Genomic DNA, 19,079 nt, shown 5'->3' on the forward strand with positions numbered 1-19,079 from the left:
GGTCACTATGTAGTATCATCCTTCAGAAGTAACTAATCCATTCATACACCACCACTGAAGCAGAGGGAGCAATTCAGGGTTAAGGACACATCGGACATGTTGCCCAGCTGGCGATCGAACCCTTGACCACAACCGCCCCAAGTATTTTGTGGGGGGTGTGGCTAAGTTTGAAATATGATCCTGGCCATTGTTTGAACGTTTCTGATTTGTGGGTAGATTTTCGGTTTTGCCCTTTGGGATCTTTATTTTCCCCTGAATTGAAAATGATGTATTCGGAAAAATATTTACAACAGCCTCTGAGGCTTTCACAGTTATTTTCGACCGCTCTCAACCGAGAAGCTGATGTTTATTGGTTTATAAATGTGATAATTCAGAGCTGACGTCATAATGATGATTGGTTGCAGGCTTGTAGCCACTTCCTATTTAAGATGTCAAGCCCTTTTTGCCAACTTTTTGCCTGATGAAGGTCTTGTACCGAAACGTTGCTGGTAAATGTCTGTTAGCTAGTTTAAACAGTAAACCGCGGGAGTTTATCTTTAAGTTTTTGATGGACACATTGCTCTCCTACGCACCATCTAGTGTAGTGGATGTGCCAAGGGAAAGAGAAGGAGACAAACTTCAGAGGAATAGATGAACGAAGAGGAATGAAGAAGAAAAGTTAAAGTGAAGTTACGTCAAACTGGACCCAAGTATACCTGAGACAGGAATTATGATGGCTAGAAAGATAAAACCCCCAGAGTTAGAAGAAGTTACACATGATCTGTTTTCATAAAGGCTTGATAAATATGTGTTTTCAATCCATAGGTGTGTGGCGTTGTGTTTATGTGTGTCTGCACTGGGGTGAGCAACAATCACTGCAGTGAGAAGTCAAAGGACGGGTCAGGGGCACGTGGTAGGTCGAGGAAACAACACAACGTTCATAAGGTTGTGTGTATGTATGTTTGGATGCGTTTCAGTGTAGACGGAGGGGCTTAGACTTTATAACAAGAGGCAGTTGTTGTTTTGGAAGGGCAAAAAGGTGTATACAGTGTGTGTGTCTTTCTCTCTGTGTATTTGTACGCTGGCAAAAATAGCCAGTGTTGTGTCTGACTGGAACAGGTGTCCAAACATCACAACACACACACCATCACACACAGCATGAAAGTCACTTCCCACAGTGAAGGCACAAACCTCTCATGCACAAATTGATGTTCAGAGGTTTTACATATTTGTGTGATCTCGAAACAAAATGAAACGACAAACGTTTGACATTTTAATCGAGGTCTCCTGAATCGAGCGATGGAATGTGTTTGTGAACTTTTCTGCTTTGTGTACAGCAATCATAATGACATGGATCCATTAAGCAAGGGGGGATAGGTTTAAAAAAAAAAAAAAAAAAGTTGTGGTTGGGAAAAGTATGCTAGTTGTGTTAGTTAAAAAGTGTAAATGCCGTTACAAACACAACTTAAAAGAAATCAACACTGGCTTTTTGTGTAACATGGGATTTAAATGTTTTGTCATGGGTAAAAGTCTTCCAATTCCCCTGCTGCCACTCTAAACTGCCCTGTCTATGATTTTGTTTTGTACTGGGGGCTGCCACCTGTATATTTAACATTGGGTGTAATAAGATTTCAAGTAGGTGGCCTGTGCAGTCCTCTTACTGGTGCCAACAGTCTCATTTTGTTGAGTACTGCTTGACCTCAACTTATCTACATAGATAGAAAATGGTGAGGGTTCTTTAAAAAAATATTTTACAATTTATTTATTCATTTATCTCGGGGCGCTGGTGGCGCAGTGGTTGGTGCGCGCACCCCATGTATGGAAGCTTTGCTCCTCCAAGCAGGTGGCCCAGGTTCAAATCCCACCTGTAGCTTCTTTCCCTACTCTCTCTCTCCTTGATTTCAAAACTCTATCCACTGTCCTATCTCTCCATTAAAGGCACGAAAAGCCCCAAAATAAATCTTTAAAAAAATATATATATATTGTACAATTTTGTAGGCATGTTCATATATTAGATAAATGATTCAAACCTATGTCATGTCTTTGTATTTAGTATGGAGTTGGTGTCCGCAAATGGTAAGCCATGCTTATCAGAAAGACTTAAAGCAAAGGGAAACAGCGTTTCAAACAGTTCCTCTAAACCCAATCACTAAAATAACAAACCAATAACTAACAGGCTAATCTCATTTGTATAACTGCTCCAGGCAACTAACAGAAACTAAAGCCCTTTTTACAATGTCTTTACTAAACAGCGACATCACAAATTTTCACCATCATTATGCCTTTATACACGGCACCCGCAACAAATTAATATCCCAGTGTGTGATTTCACATTGTGTTACGGCGATGCTGAAGCTCGGGGGGGGGGGTTAGGGTTAGACATTACACATGGCCACTGTATCGCCTCTGTTACACCTCTTTTACTACCTCCGGTGGCTCAGCGGTGGAACTTCTGCCCCCACCAGAGAGCCTCTGTGTGTTTCACAGATGAGGCTTAACAGGGTTAATATCCCACCTTGATCTGGCAATTTATAAGCCTAAATCTGTAGCTGTTAGTCATCCAAAATAATGACCAATTGCTTCATATAACTACTCTAAATATTGTTGGTTTTATATTTGTTTGTATATTGTCTGAACAAAATACACTAAAAACCAAGCAAGCTCTTTCCCTTTTTCAAACTAGAATAGAGGATAATATAGAGTTATGTTACACACACATAGTGATAAGAGAAGAGCAGTGACCTGCTTAGTTTGACATTCTTCACCCACTGTCTGCTCTTTCTTTTCATCACACACCTTACAGCACATTCTTTATGACAGCATCCAAGCAGTTAAAGAGGAACAGGCATTTTGAGTGTGCGCGTGCAAGTATGCGTGCTTGTTCTCAGTGTGTGTGATTAAAACCTAATTTGTCTTCGGGCAAACCCATCTCTGAGGGCTGTATTAGAGGTATTTTGCTCTGTAATGGGCTGACATGTTAATCTGAAACTCTATTCTCTGTAGCTAATGAACATATCCATCCTAGTCTCTGTGTTTGTGTGTGTGTGTGTGTGTGTGTGTGTGTGTGTGTGGTTGTGTGTGCTCAAATGGCAACGTTATCCATTTTTTTGACACTGCTGAGGCAAACATAAATGTGAACACTGATGCCAAGGTGATATGGGTTTATGTATTTTTAACGGTGACGACACTGGAGAGCACTGAGTTTTGAACGTCTCTCTCACAGCGCGCTAATATACACACACATATTTGTGTGTGTGTGTATTAGTGTGTGTATATCTGGAGAAGAGACTAGGATCTGACAGTTCTGGGTCAGACCAGTCCCACTGAGACAGGGAACCTACAGAAGACATAAGAAAACAAAAAGAAACACAAAATGACACACACGTGTGTACACCTAGTAGATGGAGATTGGAATCGGAAAGAAAAGAGCGGTCGGATGTGGGGGGGAAGGACGGTTGTGCTGCCGTGCCAACACTAGCATATCAGTCTACACCTCAGGAGCATAGAGCTCACACATGGGGGGGAAATGCATCTCAAATCTCCTACATCACATATGTAGATGTAAATATGCTGACTGGAAGCAAGACCAAAAGATATATTGTGTGATATTGTACAGCGATCGACAGCGTTAACACATCAACAACAGACATAATTACCGCTGACACATATAGGAAAATGGGGTCAGCAGGTTTGCCAACTGCGATAACGTCGCTCTAATATATTCATCACACTTAAAGTTGAGATATCAGAGAGAGTATGTTGTTTTTACCACACTTCCCCCTCATTATTACAAGATGCACTCTGCAATTTGTGTGCTATCAGATCCAGACCATCATTGCTTGAGAAGAAAAAACGAAGCTGTTCTCATTTCTTCATATTGCTTCACCACTGTACTGACCGTTTGCTAAGCGTTGCATCATCTCTACTCGGTTGCTGGTGTGGAGATGATGACCACTGCTATGTGTGCATGAGTTTGCGTGCATGCATGTGTGCGAGCAGTGTTTTCAGACAGAGAGAGAGAGAGAGAGAGAGAGAGAGAGAGAGAAAGAGGGCAGAAGACAGCTTATGCATGTGCGCGCCAGTCATAACGTCTGCATAATGTCCCCGAGGTCTACGACTGTATAACTAATACTTGTATTATTGCTAGAATAAAACATTATGCTGAACTAGGCAGGATTAGAAAACGAGCATGACAGCCTCTTCCTACTCGCTCCTGTGTCTCTGTCTCCCTGACTCACACACACACACACACACACACACACACACACACACACACGCACTAACACACTCTAACACACACAAACACACACGCACAGAGGAACATGTGTGCATGTGTGGAAGCAAGCAGCCCAGGGCCATGTACACTAGCAAGCGGCCATGTTTCTTTCACAAAAGGCTGCAGTGAGGCTGTCATTGTCAGCATGCTTCCCTCCCTTGCTCTCTCTGTCTCTCTCACGCACACACACACACACACACACACACACACACACACACAAACACACCTTGCTGACATCATGCCAAGTAGTTAGAGCACAGGTAACGGCTTTATTGCTGAGGCTTCATTGCCATCATACCTTGTAACTTCAAAACACATGATTAAACTTGCTAGATTGAAAATACTCTCACTTTCACACAATGGGATAAAATGTATCTCAGCTGGCCCCCCAGTTCATCTCACTCACATTGATACTGGCATGCAGGCAAAGGTGACACACCATGATAGTAGGGCCCAGCCTTCTTTCAAGGACTCTCAACATCACACTAGACATACTCCTAGTCTAGTGAGTGAAAACCCCTCCATCCGCCTCCTCCTTACCTTTTCACCTACTACTATGCTTCCATTCTGCCTACGAGACATTCGGATCCTCCCTTTCGGCACGCTGCCAATTCCAAGTGTTTGAAGTTGCATTTGCGTGTATATCCCCATCATCATCATCACAGTCTCAGGGTGATATCCCTGCACATGCAGGAGCATTACCAGGAGTTCCCCTTATAGTTGTGCCACCAAAGTCTCAGCGTATATATAATACTGCTCTTACTCCTTTTTGTACATTAACATCATGTTTGGCTTTTTTTTTAGGCCTGGGCTGTAAGACGGGGGGAAAGGGGGGTGTTTATGTATGACCATTATTTCAGGAAGGGCCACAAAGATAAATAATAGAGGGGTGTCTCAAGAAGAGATTTTGTCACAGACAGGCCCACCTGAAGACTTTTTCACACTGGCACAAACCAGTTCTAAGACTTACAGAAGGCGGAGGAGCAGCCCACCATCATGGGCGGTTCTAGGCAGGGGCCAACATGGGCCAGTGCCCCTGTAACACTGAGCTTGGTCCCCCCTATGGCCACCCCTCCAAAAGGAAGAGCCCCCCTAATAACACATACACAGTACTTGACTCAACAACCGGACTCACAATCTCGTATTAAACTCTGTTACTGAAACAAATATAAATCATTGTATTTAATGATGTGCGCTATTATTTGGCATAATATATATTTTAAAGCGATCATCTTTGTCTATTTTTCACCTGGGTTTAATGTTCCCCTCTGACAAAACAACTGGCCACAGTTTGGCCCCCCTCAGTAAAAGTGGTCTAGAACCGCCACTGCCCACCATATAGTGGTTATCCAGAGTATCAAAGGTTATAGATCAACACTGACAATTATACTCGATGCTGCAATGTACCTTACCACAAATCCTGCACACAACGGTTGCAAGCTCTTCCATCTAAACCCCCACCCACCCACCACCATCTCATCCCGACCCTTCCCCTCAACAGGCCCACTTTTTCTCCTCCTCCTCCTCCTCACCTGAGGCAGCGCAGCGTTGATCTGCCGCTGGAGCACGTCCCTCTCGTGAAGCGCCCCCTGCAGCTTGGTTTGAGACTGAATGAGGGTCTCCTGAGTCTCCCTGAGGGACTCCAGGAGCTTGTCCCTCTCGTCCAGCATGTTGACCATCAGCTGCTCGAAGTTGGCCTCCTGGTCCGAGCCGTTCGGGACTCCAGCGGTGCCTCCTCCTCTGGGAGGTCCGGCAGAATCTCCCTCGCTGATGGTCGGCATCACCTCGCACATCATCTTCCGCGCTCTGTAGTCTGGCTATACGACACTGTCGCTATCGGGATTGAGAAAAAGGGAAAACACGGTTTACAAAGCCTGATAAACAGACTTAAAATGACTGATAAGAAGGCCTATTTCACGCCCCGCAGCACCGCACAGTCTATATGCAGCCGTAGACACACGTCTCATTACCATTGCATTACATGTCTCATGCATCTAACGAGCATCCTCATGCTTTCCATCGCCCTTACCTTCTCAGAGTGATTGAAACGATGCGATGGTGATTGACCTTTCATCCATATTAACCGGCGTTTCTTCACCCCGTGAGCAGATCCGCCCTGCCCGGCGCGCCATGCACTCACATGTAGAAATCCCGGCGTGATATGATTGACAGCTCAGGGATAGACGGCTGCGTTTGGAGGGGTGGGGCCCGCGAGATCATAGTACATTTACTGGAAAATATGCGTATTAAAAACAAAGATTTACATCTCCTTTAGAGTCCCCTATTCAAGGGGACAGAGATAGGTCTGCATCCGCCTTCTCCGCTTCCATCTCCAAACACGCACACCGTCACCGAACCGACGATCACTCCTCCCCCCCCCCCCCCCCCCCCCCCCCCCCCCCCCCCCCGACACACACAGTCGCTTAGTTACACACACAGACACACGCGCGCGCGCGCGCGCACACACACACACACACACACACACACACACACACACACACACACACACACACACAGCTAAGGGAATCTGCAGTTGTCACTACTACCAGGTTAGACAGCTCCAGATAAGGGACCGACTCTGCAGCGTATGCGTTTTGCACAAACATGCGCATGTAAACTGGGCTCTGAATTTAGCCTGACAGTCATACATTTAACAGCATATTCTTTTTAAACGATATCCTAGTATCATGTTTCTACTGGAAGCCTCGCGCTTGATTGTTCAATTGTAATTAACTTTTCAACATCAGCACCACTGAGCAGGTTACAACCTGACAGCTCCTGAGACATGATGTTCGTTCGAGAGGCATTAGAGGCAGTTTGTGTCCTCAGAGTCTGCAGCGCCTCCTGCAGGATCTGAAGCGAACCGTCAGCAATAGGCTACAGTGTTTTACGATTGCTATTGGTTATGTTGTTACAGTTATTACTCTAATAGCCAATGAAAAACCCATATTACTGTTAAATTGGTGTTTCATTGGCTTTGTATTCTTACACACTTCTCAAAAAATACAAATGAATGAACAGGTTGGGTATGTTTGATAAACAACATTTTTTTGTTTAAGACAGGGCACAAACACTAACATACAGAAAACATAAAAACTTGCACCTCTGATTTTTAAAGCAGCACATAACCATGTTTCCTTCAGAGACAAATCTTAAAATCTCGGACAAATGACAGTGTGTCTTTCCCAGTTCAATATTGAATGAATTGGAAATTTTAAAGAATTTAACGTGAAAATTATTGATATTATTAATATTTTCTGGTTATTCATTCAAAAGACTTGAAATGTACAAAAAATTTGATTAGACAAATAATGAGAAGTGTCTCACTTGTCTTTGAAGTGCAGCAATGGTTTCTCCAAAAACTAATGTTGCTTTGGTTTTTTTTTATGAATCTTCCCCAGGAAATGTTCTTCTCTGCAGCTGATTTTAGAGGTCCTGACAACAATTTTGTCAAAGTCTGGCAATTCTGGGATGCTAGTGCCCTGCAGCACATTACAAAATCCTTTCATAGGTCACTGCACACAGCTCTGTTGATCTTTTTAGCATAAAGGCTCCTGGGTCTGATAACATTGTGAATGTATTGCTTCTCTGTATGATGGTAATTATCTCAGTCTGTCTGGCTCTGTGAAATCTGGGCAACTTAAATAGTGACCATTACCGTATAAAAGGAAGGAGGAAAAACATCTTTACTTAAAAACACTTATGACGTTGTATGATGTGATAGATTGCAGAGCTGACTGCATATGCCCCATCTCTCTGACTCACTTTGTCTGAGCTCTTGTTGAGAATTTATAACTCAGCTCAAGGATAACCATTAATCAATATGCCTAAACCACACTATCAGATATCTTTTTGCTATTTGGAAATACACCAGAATAAAACATAGCATTGAGCCCCGTTAAAATATGTAATGATACATAATATGATCCCCGACTTATCAAATAAAAGCCCAAAAACATCTTTCCACACAGTGAAATTGGTCTGGCCCAGTTCTGTGCCGTACAACATACTTTTACAGCAATGACTAGTGGCCAACATCTGGCAGCCAGAACTTGGCCCATGTATGGCTCTTAACATAGCCTTATCTCAGCCAACTGTAAGACAACTATTGGCCCTTGTATACTGGCCCCCCTGTTGGACCAGACAAGGTTCGGCTCTGGTTTCAAATGTCAGCCTTAAACCAACCAATCCCTTCCTTTGCCATACCTGGCCCAGATGAAAAAAGTCTCAAAAACATCTGAAATATGGAAAAAAAGATTGACCTTTGACATCAACTTAATTTATACAGCACAATAAAACCAGATACTGTAAAATACATAAAACCACATGAGAAAACGGTAGAATGAATACAAACATAATACACATCAAAGCAAATAAATTACAAAGAAAATACAGTTATTACAAAAATAGAGAGACACATAAAGCTGTATTCAAAGATAACCTGATTAATCCTCAGAAGTTTCTTTGGCTCTGAAAAATGTCAACCCTCATGAGCTGGTCAAGACAGTCTAGAGCCTTTCTTTTAAAAGCTTGCATCAGATTTGATAGATGATGAACTGTGTCACATTGTCAACCTTACCTTGACTGCAAATAAAATCCCAGAGGACTTGAAATCAGCTGTTGCAATTCCCCTGTTTAAAGAAGGGGATCCCACTGTGCTAAACAATTATAGACCAATCTCCAAAGTTTTTGTGTTTCAACAACAATCAAGACACAGGCGCATCCAAACCAAAGGGGGCAGGTGCGGTTGAACAAGAAAGTCAGTGAGAAACAAAGAAAAAGATGTCTCACACACTGCAGGGCTCCAATAGTCCAGTCTGAAGTGCTTGAAACCTTGGTAAGTGAACACAAAAGAATATCTGACTCTCAACTCTATTTTCTTTGCTTTTCAGCAGAATTCAAACTACATTACTAGAACCCCGGCTGTTCAGTTAGAGGGTGTTACCTCTGAAGTACTCTACAAGGGGGTACCACAAGGGTCAGCTCTGGGCCCACTAATGGACTTGGACAGAATCATCCAAATTGTTCTGTTAATTTTTATGCTGATGAGGCTGCCATTTACTGGTGTGCACCTATATCTGCACAAGCTTTTGCAAATTTTCAGCATGCCATTTTTGACTTTTGAAGAACAGCTCTGTCAGCTGTTTTATATGCAGACAAAACTTATCTGGGGTCAATGAATAACGTTTTTTTAATTATAGTTGAAGACAGCCCGTCTTTCAGTGAGCACATTTGGTATGTTGTTAAAAAGCTGAGGGTATAACTGCTGAGGCTTTAAAGGAAAAAACTCCCGTTTTTCCTTTTATGAAAATAAGAAACTAGTTGATTCCACTTTTACCTACCCTGGATGATGGTAATGTACTTTACATGAAAGACTCTACTCAGTGTCTTCATATGGACAGTGTGTGGTGCAGTGAGATTTCTTACTCCTCATTTTAGCCTACTTTACATTTTGAATTTCAATGGACTGATTTAAGTACAAGTCGGCTTGCGCATTTGTTTATCTCCATTTATAAAGCTATTATGGGCCAGATTCCGGACTACCTTGCCTCTCTTTTAACCTTGAAGGACAGAATCCACAACCTTTGCATGTTGAACATTGTACAATTTGTTGTTCCCAAAGTTTGAACTGAGCAGGGAAAGCACGCTTTTATGTCTTCTGCTACTTGTGCTTGGAACAGTACTGTCTGATTTTAAACTGAAAAACTTAGTTACCCTGAATGTTTTTAAATCATTTGTGAAAAAGTCTAAAATCCAAACTTTCTGTTTGCTGCTGTTTTAGCTGATGATTTTATTATAATTAGCCTATTCTTATTATGTAAGTCAGATGTACTGCTTGAGTTTGAGTGTTTTGTTGTTGAAACTGTGTTGCTACTATTCTTGGTCCTAAATGGGACTTACCTGGATGAAGGTTTAATTAAATTAATGAATTAGATGAAACACTGTACAATAACACATTATAAAAAATGACATACTATTGTGTAAAGTAAGTCCTAAATGAAGAAATCTTGATAATAGTCTTTATTGGCAAGACATTAATGGGGCAGACACACTTCCTTTATGAGGGACAAAAAATGACTAAAATAAATAAATGTTGGGAGAAATGCATACAATAATGTATAAATAATGAAATAAATGCATCAATAAATATATAAATATATATATATATATAAATATATTTATTGATGGATTTATTTAATTATTGTATGCATTTCTCCCAACATTTATTTATTTATACTTTAGTCATTTTTTGTCCCTCATATTCCTTCACCTTCTGACAAGGAAGGTCATTACAATGTTCGCCTTAACCGGCAGATGGCGGTAAATCAGCAGAGGAAACGAAAACGTCAACCATACTCTCGCGATACTTAAAAACGTTACGTCATTCCATGATGGCTGAAGATCCTGGTGGAACATTTTTCAATTTCTCTGTCATTTTTCTTTCTTTCTCTCTACCTCCGCTTGCCATAGAGACATGGCAGGACTCACTGGCCCGTTAAGTGTCCAAAGATTATTGGTGTCGACATGCCCAAGAAAGGGAACCGAAAACGGCTGAAATTCAAGGCCGGGGACGTTTGTTCGGAATCAGGTCGGTGGCGTTTACATTAACTAGCATTAGCCGTCAAGCTCACGTTAGCCCGCCCACTAGTATGCTAGCTCGTTCTTCTGTAATGGTATGCTAAATACTTTAGTCTTTGTTATTTGATGTATAGAAGATGGAGGTTGGGTGATTGAAAATGCATGTGTCCAGGTTTGTGTACTGTCCGTTTTGGCCATAAATGATATGTTGTGTTACTGGGAGACATTACTTATAAACAGCATTTTTATATACTTTTGTTTTTCTTTTAGTGACTGTTGCTGATTATGCTGATGCCGACCCAGCCGTTGTGAAGTCAGGGAGGGTGAAAAAAGCTGTGGCAAATGCAGTTGAAAAAGAAGGTAACTTGTGAAGATGGGGATTTTTATTTCGTCTTATCTGTAAAGTCGATGAAGTTGTTGAAAGTGGCCACTGTGTTTCAGTGAAATTCCTCTGCGGGCTGGACGCGTCTCAGGGTGCTGTTGAGGAGGTCCTCTCCTCTGCAGCAAACGACGCCTTGGAAAGCAGTGATGACCTAGACCCTGGAGAAGATGCAGAAAGTGAAACTAAAGTTGCCCGCAAGAAGAAAAACAAGAGGAGAAAGGGTACACTTTTTTATATATTGAACGTTTTCACAGAGTTGAACATGAGGTCTCAACATTTTAGGAATATGAAAACCTCTGCCGGGTGTTTACTGTGATGTTTACATTTTGTGATTACAGAAAGCAGTAAGAGCAGTGATGGGCAGGACTATCCAGTGGATATTTGGTTAGTGCTCTCCTCTTACATTCGACCTGAAGATGTCTGTAGATTTGCTCTCATCTGCAGAAATGCTTGGATAGTCACTTGCACGGCAGCTTTCTGGACCAGGCTCTACAGAAGGTGAGTTGAAAGTCAGGTGTGTGAACTGACATTTTGTGTTGTTGTCATGTTTTCTCCCCCCTCTCACGTTCCCTCTCCACATCGCAGACACTACAGGATTGATACTGACCTGCCGTTCCGTCTCCAGCCCGACTCTATTGGCAGGATGCAGTATTTACGGGCCCGTGTGATTCGCTCCCTTTTCCATTTGTATGAGCCATTTGACTTGCGTGTATCTAAAATACCTGCTCTGCCAGAATCAACACCCACAGCCCTAATTAATTCCAAGGTAAATCAGCTGATCTCAAGTCAGATGACTTGTTGATGTGAAGCTAAAGTTAGTTTTTGTTGTTTGTATCTGTGTCATGTCGGTTAACATTTTGTGCAGCTAGTCATTTAAACTTAAACCTTTTTCATACATATGCCTATATACAGATATATTGAGTAGTAAGCCAGTGGGAAACAGTAGCCACCTAGGGGTGTCCGGGGGCATGCCTGGTTATAATCATTATGATATCCAGGCTTTGCCCTGCGTCCACTGAAGCCACAAAGCTAAGAGATAACCAGACTTATTTGAAGTCTTCTTTGGAAGAGAACCTGCAGACTTTACCATCAATATTAAATACTTAAATATGTTTTCCTTTTGTTTTTACAGTGTTTGCTGTTCTGGGTTAGAAAGGTTATAGGGACTCGGCCAGATGCATTGTGGGAATTCAACTTTAAGTTTTTAAAACAGGTAAAAGAAATGCTCTTCAAAACCAAGTACATGTATTTCTAACATGGAAACCCCGTGTCATATTTGATTTACAGCTGTCTTACTTGTTTGGTCATCTTCTTTCCAGCCGGTACACAGTAAGAATGGTTGTGCCAAGTCCTTGCAAATGCCCAGACAATACATAGATGTCCATTCAAACCCAGACTCTGACTGCTACATACTTCAGGTCACCACCCTAAACTTCATCTTCACCCCTGTGGTCATGGGCATGACGCTGACCCTGGTTAGTAACTCTTCTCCGTTTGGTATTGGCTACTACTGAATATGGTAGACGTATAGTTAAACTTTTTTTGCATGAGTGAACCTATAACCATTGATAGAATTCATTTAGACCATCAGGAATGTTTTTTACTGAGTGAAAGTGGATTTAAGAATTCTGCTTTCTGTCTTACAGAATCAAGAAAAGTGTGATTTTTAAGATAAGGTGCACTGACAGGATATATCTCCATGTAACCAAAATATCTTTAACTTGTCTCCTCATCTTTTCCCTCTTTCAATCTTTTTGCCGTACAGTTCACAATCAACGTTAGCACAGACATGCGCCACCACCGTGTTCGTCTGGTGTTCCAGGACTCTCCGCTCCAGCGAGGGAAGAAGAGGGGAGATCAGGGCGGGACTCAGGTGGTGTTAGATCCTGTACAGAGTGTGAGGCTCATGGACTGGTGGCACCCACAGTACCCCTCCTCACCCTACACGTAGGAGCCCTGCCCCCTCAAACCTTCTACAGCAAACCATCACATCAAGATCCCTGCTGTTGTCTTCTTCCACTCACCACAGAAAAACAACAACCCATTGGCTTAATATGGCGAACACTCTTACTACATTCAGAAAGCAGACATTGACCTGGCCTTAGATTGGATGCAAATGCTACATTAAGTGTCAAATCATAAGTGTGTCCACCTCACACCCTACTTGTAGTGTTACTGAGACTTAGTATATTGTGCTTTATTAGCACTTTATGTAAATCAAGTTCTGCAAGGTCCATCCACTTGTATTCATAGGGAAACAGGGTTTGTTATACAAATCAGCCATTTCTTACCACACAGTGATGAAACCCTTTACCTTTGAACAACTCAGCTGGAGCAGTTCCTCTGTCTCTCTCTGGGCTGAGTAATATGAAAAAAGATACAAATTCATTTTACATGATTTAGTGAAATAAGTCATATTTGATAACTTCTCATATATTACAAATTACATCCACTTGTTTGGTGGTTTCTTAATTTGTCTCTTGTATAAAGCAACGTAATGAAAATTGAAAACTTTAAATAATTATTTTTGGTGTAATCTTTAAGAAAAGATGCAAAGTTATATCAGACGAAATCGCACACTATATTTTACTATTTAAAAACTTTGTTATGACGAAGATAAAATTCAAAGATGAAAATTGTGGGACATATTGCTCAGCCCTAGACGTGGCAAAAACGAACGTGTATTCATTGCAATCAGATTATTTGAATGATTAATATAGACAGAATCAACTTGTGACAGTTGATGTCGTTATGGATGAACAGGGTGGAACATTTTAAATGTGTCAGATTCTATAAATCACCTGCTTCATTATGATGGGGTTAAGACATGAATTCATCCATCTGCCATTTACAGTGGAAACTGTTTAACTTGATTGAATTTGCACTTATACATACATTTGAATGAAAAAAAGACAGCTTAATCACATACAGTACTAGAAATGAAAAAAAAGTTGGTTGATGCTGTTACCACTTGGCAGAAGACCACTTGATGTTCTGTTAAGCAGTGGGTGATGTCTGCATTGGTAAATAAATGTACTGCACTGAAATTAAATCTGAAACTGCCCATCCAAACTGCCTACAGTTCTGTCTTGAAATATTGACACGTCATGATTTGTTTCCCCCTTGTGGTCATAATGGGTACTACCCGTGTCGCTCAGTTTTACATCTATGCTTGTTTTGAGTTTTCTTGATGTCTAGCGCTGAATTTGCACAAGGCCATATCTACTATATTTTTATGAATGAAAAAAAACCCGCTGTTCTTGCACAACAAAAAAAAAGTAAATGTTTTTAAATGCTCACAACGGGACAACCAACAATGAAACATTGAGTGGTCTTTAAACCACAGAGATATGCCTCCATCTACGAATTTGGGATTCATACAGGGATTAAAAGTATGTTTCCTCAAAGTTAAATGGGTTTTAAACAAGAGGAGGAACACGTGAAATTCAATTATATAGCAAAACTGAAACTTTGGCATTGATACTAGGTAAATAAGTTAATGTTATGTAATGAATACATGTGAAGTTACTGCAGCACTATTCATTGGTTGACATTGTTAAACAGGTTTCTTATCGTACATAGTGTTAGGCCTACCCAACCCTGCACACTGACTTTGATGACTTTGATAAGCACTGACAGCTAATATGTAAAATAATTAACTAGGTCATATATAAACTGAACTAATGTTGGTGGTTTAAAAAACCAACAGTCAAGCTGGTCTTCGATGTATTCCGGGCTAAAGTTAGAGGATCTCTAAAGACTCCCTTTGGAGTCATCGGGCATCACGTCACCTCCTCAAAATACCGCAGAGTTTGGCGAGGACACGGGGAAACTACATTTCCCACAATCCCGCTTGCGCCGTGCCATTGGTGGTGGCACAGGTGACCGCAGACGCTCCAGCGAGTTGTGACAACATCTCGACGGTGCAAACGAAAACAAATTAGCCTCCGAAGTGAGCGCTGTAACAGCCTGTGGAAATATACAGAAACTTGACTTAACAGAGAGTTTTTCTTTTCTTTTCCACGGGACGCTGTTCTTGGTGTGTCTGCTTGTGGCGGGTTGGGTATCACCAGAGCGCACAAGAGAAGTGGGCACGCACTTTTCCTGAACCTTACTACTTCGTTCTGTCTGACCTTCAGCTCGGGGTAAGTGATATTCTACCACAGCCACTGAAAGTTAGCCTCTGCTACAACAACACTGGCATCCCTCTCGAAACACTGCAAAGGAATATTATATGCGTATGTCTCGATTTCCGTATAAAATTGTGATTCTTTTTCTTCTTCTTGGAGTTCAAAATATAAAATAGCCAACTCGTTCTTCGCAAGTAATGCCAAAGATTTCTTGAAGGCTGTTTTTCAATTAAATGGAGAAAAATCGTTAAGAAGTTTTTTTTTTTTTTCTTTTTGCATCGTAGTTGAGACTTGTAGACGAACTGCATTCTTAAAGCGACACTTTTAAACATTCTGGCTGGAAGTGTCATAAATCACAGTGCATCACAGTGCATCACAGTGCATCACAGTGCATCACAGTGCATCACAGTGCATCACAGTGGGCCTTTGTTAAGATGTTGTATTCATCTCATTGACAATGATAGCCTACTTGAAAATTGTTAGTAGCATTACAACAAAAATGCTGAGGAAGTCCTGAGCACCAACCAAAACTTGAAAATAGAGAACCAAAACTGAGGTATGTCCAATTTCAAGGTTATTTTTTTCAGAGTAATTTTCACATCAATAAGGAATTCTTAAAAACATAATAGTGTACCAGTCAAAGCAGCAACATACTGATTTTTGCATGCATGAGGGGACACTGGCACCATTTTAACATCCACTGTGTTGGACCATAATGCATCATTTACCCTCCTCTATGCTGTCATCAGTGAGCTCTCTGCTGAGAGCTGCCCCTCTTGCCATTTATAAGCAGTAGCCAGGGCCAGTATCAGTAACAACACCTCAGGTCCAGGGTATGCTGCTATGAATAAGCTGTGACTGTAAAACTTGACAGACCATAATACACTGCTGCCTATTCAAGTACTGCGCTTGAAAGTCCTGTACACACACACACAAATACAGAAGGCACCACCGGCCATTTATGCGCCCCTTTGTATCGTTTGCATAGCAGGATTAATTTAGCATGCGTTTATTATTAGTGTGGGTGCGTGTTGACAGAGGGACACACTTTGTTATGCCTTATGTGGTCCATTAATGCAATGTCAGTGGATCATTCTGATAATTTGGCATGCAGCTGAGGATTTTGGAGGAGCTTCATGTTTTGTTTGACTCTAGAATATGTTCAAACTTCTTACTTAGAGCTCATGATATACAAACTGTCATTCACCTAGGACTCTTTAAATTTAGGGTTTTTTTGTGATCACTTTTGCCATTCCACATTATTTATCAGGATCAATGTGTGTTTCAAGATATAGGGCTTTCTCTGAGTTACTCTGTGCTCCACTACACTGTCTCCTTGACTCCTTAAGTTAAGGTCTAACTTTATCTCTTCAGCAGCTGGACAGACTGAATTCTGCTGTCCCACCTGAATAGCTCCGTAGAGTTAGACGTCACTCCAACCAAGTGTTTGACATTAGCTGTAAACCCTGACCGCTGTGAACCATTCTACAGGAAACACAAAAAAGGTCAAAGGTCAGAATTTAGTTCTGTTATTCTTACTAGTCATGGTTATCATGAACTGAGTGCTTTCGGTCTCTGCATTTTTAAGAAGTTTCCCTTTACAGGCTTTACTGTAATCCAGCATTGATCATGAAGTGTTATGTAACACGGTGTTGTGTGATGTAGATTGTGAAAGTCAAACTTTGGGGCAAAGAGTGGCATTCAGACAAGTCAGCTGTCAAAAAATCTTTGAAATGACCTTTGGATTTTGTAGAAATATAATCACAAGGTAAAGTGTTTCTTTTTAAAGTGTGTTTTTCTTTCACTTTCTTTTCTAAAAGGATTTCAGGGAAGTTGTCCGATGATCACAGAGGTCAGTCAACAACAGTGGCAATTCTGGTTTCTTTGTTTCTTCAAATATTGCTTCTTTTTTTTTTAAATATAAAAGGCTTAAAACAGATGGACGACAGGAGAGCTTCTACCTCTCTGTTGTTCTACTGTTACCGAGAAAACAGACGCAGTCAGATGGTCATTCACATTCATGTGGGCACGTTAAATGGCAGGACTATATGTGAACACACACAAACACTCTGTGAATGTGTTGTCGGGGTGTTTTAAGGTCACATAATGGAGTAAACATTTATCCATCTAACACTCATGCAGATTTTAAGTGAGAGAGATTTGTTATCAGAAAAACACAGATTTCCTGCATAGACCTAAAACCTCTCTTCCACTGTCATTTCCTCCTTTTTATGTATCAGTTAAAGAATTAAAACGTTTCCGTTGTCTATAAAAAAGATCAAATAGATGGATGTACTGTGCAGCAACACTGGCATAAAGTTAAGTATGAACTGTCCCACTAAATTAGTAAATCTGAAATTAACAGTTGAATTGAATTAAAGCTTTGTATTTTATCATGTGGCTCTCGACGTGTTTGTATAATTTTCCTCAGAATGCCTCTGAACTAAAATCCTGTCAAAGGGATCAAAAACTACTACTATAGCTCTCTGCTTCATACCCAATCAGAGATCTACGATAAGAGAAAAGCTGGACATAACTACCAGTTTTTTAAAGGCAAAAGTAAATGTAAGGTCTCTGTGTAGATGTTTATACCTCTGCTCCCACTGCACTCACTCTCTTTGTGCTGTGTTGAAGCTCATTGAGTACAGATGCACATAGAGGAGTCAATGAGGTTACAGAGTGCACTCAGTGTAAGGGGTCAGGGGCTAGTTAACATACTGAGTGGTGAGGTCACTGTCAGCAAGGTCAGAGGTGAACAGTACGTATAGAGCAGCAATGGCGCCCAGCAGGCTGATTTGCACACTCTTCAATAAGCACAGCAACAAACCTGTTCAGATGACCTGCAAAGAAAGACGGAGTCAAATGTCATGTTCAGAAACCTCAAAGGAGAGCTGATCATTTTCACTTCATGCAAACAGAGCAGCGAGAGTGTAGCAGAATGTTTGAGTTAAATTGTGGAACTGGTTGAGTTGGTGGAGTCATAAACAACCTGTTGCTGATCTCTACTCTGACTACTATTTTCTGCTTGTTTAACTGTTGTATAAAAGAAACATCACACTGGAGGTGGATATGTTGTCCTGGATATCAGCACTTCTGTGATTATCCTCGACTGTAACCGAATCACAGCAGTGCTGATATTGCATATTATGTATACTTGTGTTGTTAACTTTTTTTTTTACTTCTCTTTGATTTAACTCGATAAGATTTTTTTTGTTTGGCATGTTGGTTGTGGTATGGGACCAGTGTATTGACTGGTATACTTGCTTATATGTACAACATTTGAGGGAACATTGATTACCGATCATATCTTTACTGATACCATTTTGAATGACAATACTGCTGTGATAATTTCACACAATCATGAACCTGAAATTAGTTGAATTTTTTGCTTGACTATTTGGTTCCATTTTTGGATCCCTCAATGACTGGCATACTTGCCTATACCTGATTTGCAATCGTTTTAATATTGCTTGCAGATACTGCTGCTGGTGTGTGTATTGATACGGATACCCTGTTTTACCTTTGTTGATACTGGTGTCAGTATTGGAACAACTTAATGCATAACACAACTAGTGGCTACACTGGAGTGCTTCACTTTAGTGCACTCGACGCCTGTGTTTGAATTTGTGACACAAATTGGCACAAGCACTGCGTCCTCTGTGGTGTGCTTATGGAAAAGTGTGTGTGTGTGTGTGTGTGTGTGTGTGTGTGTGTGTGTGTGTGTGTGTGTGTG

General features: G+C 41.1%; 3 protein-coding genes across 6 annotated transcripts in view; 2 read left to right on the plus strand and 1 right to left on the minus strand.

Annotated features, from left to right (window-relative positions):
- ppfia4 (PTPRF interacting protein alpha 4) overlaps positions 1–6,614 on the minus strand; it is a 65,502-nt gene extending 58,888 nt beyond the window's left edge. Inside the window, exons 1-2 of one of the 2 annotated variants that reach the window (XM_020634278.3) lie at positions 6,285–6,614; positions 5,788–6,088 (exon numbers count right to left, since the gene is read on the minus strand). In XM_020634278.3, coding sequence (XP_020489934.1) covers positions 5,788–6,051 — 264 coding nt within the window. In that variant the 5' untranslated portion in view covers positions 6,052–6,088; positions 6,285–6,614. The remainder of the gene's footprint in view (positions 1–5,787; positions 6,089–6,284) is intronic. The other variant, XM_020634279.3, reaches the window with a different exon arrangement.
- A 4,025-nt stretch (positions 6,615–10,639) lies between these two features.
- On the plus strand, positions 10,640–14,288 carry tmem183a (transmembrane protein 183A). Its single transcript, XM_020634324.3, has 8 exons — positions 10,640–10,844; positions 11,105–11,194; positions 11,276–11,437; positions 11,555–11,714; positions 11,802–11,982; positions 12,349–12,429; positions 12,536–12,691; positions 12,982–14,288. The coding sequence occupies exons 1-8, from the start codon at positions 10,781–10,783 to the stop codon at positions 13,165–13,167; spliced, it is 1,080 nt and encodes a 359-aa protein (XP_020489980.1). The 5' UTR covers positions 10,640–10,780; the 3' UTR covers positions 13,168–14,288.
- An 823-nt stretch (positions 14,289–15,111) lies between these two features.
- tfeb (transcription factor EB) overlaps positions 15,112–19,079 on the plus strand; it is a 35,910-nt gene continuing 31,942 nt past the window's right edge. For all 3 annotated transcript variants that reach the window (XM_065954543.1, XM_065954541.1, XM_065954544.1), the window contains exon 1: positions 15,112–15,361. The gene's annotated coding sequence lies outside the window, so the exon portion shown is untranslated. The remainder of the gene's footprint in view (positions 15,362–19,079) is intronic.

This window comes from Labrus bergylta, chromosome 5 (assembly GCF_963930695.1).
Source record: "Labrus bergylta chromosome 5, fLabBer1.1, whole genome shotgun sequence".
Classification (NCBI taxonomy): Eukaryota; Metazoa; Chordata; class Actinopteri; order Labriformes; family Labridae; genus Labrus; species Labrus bergylta.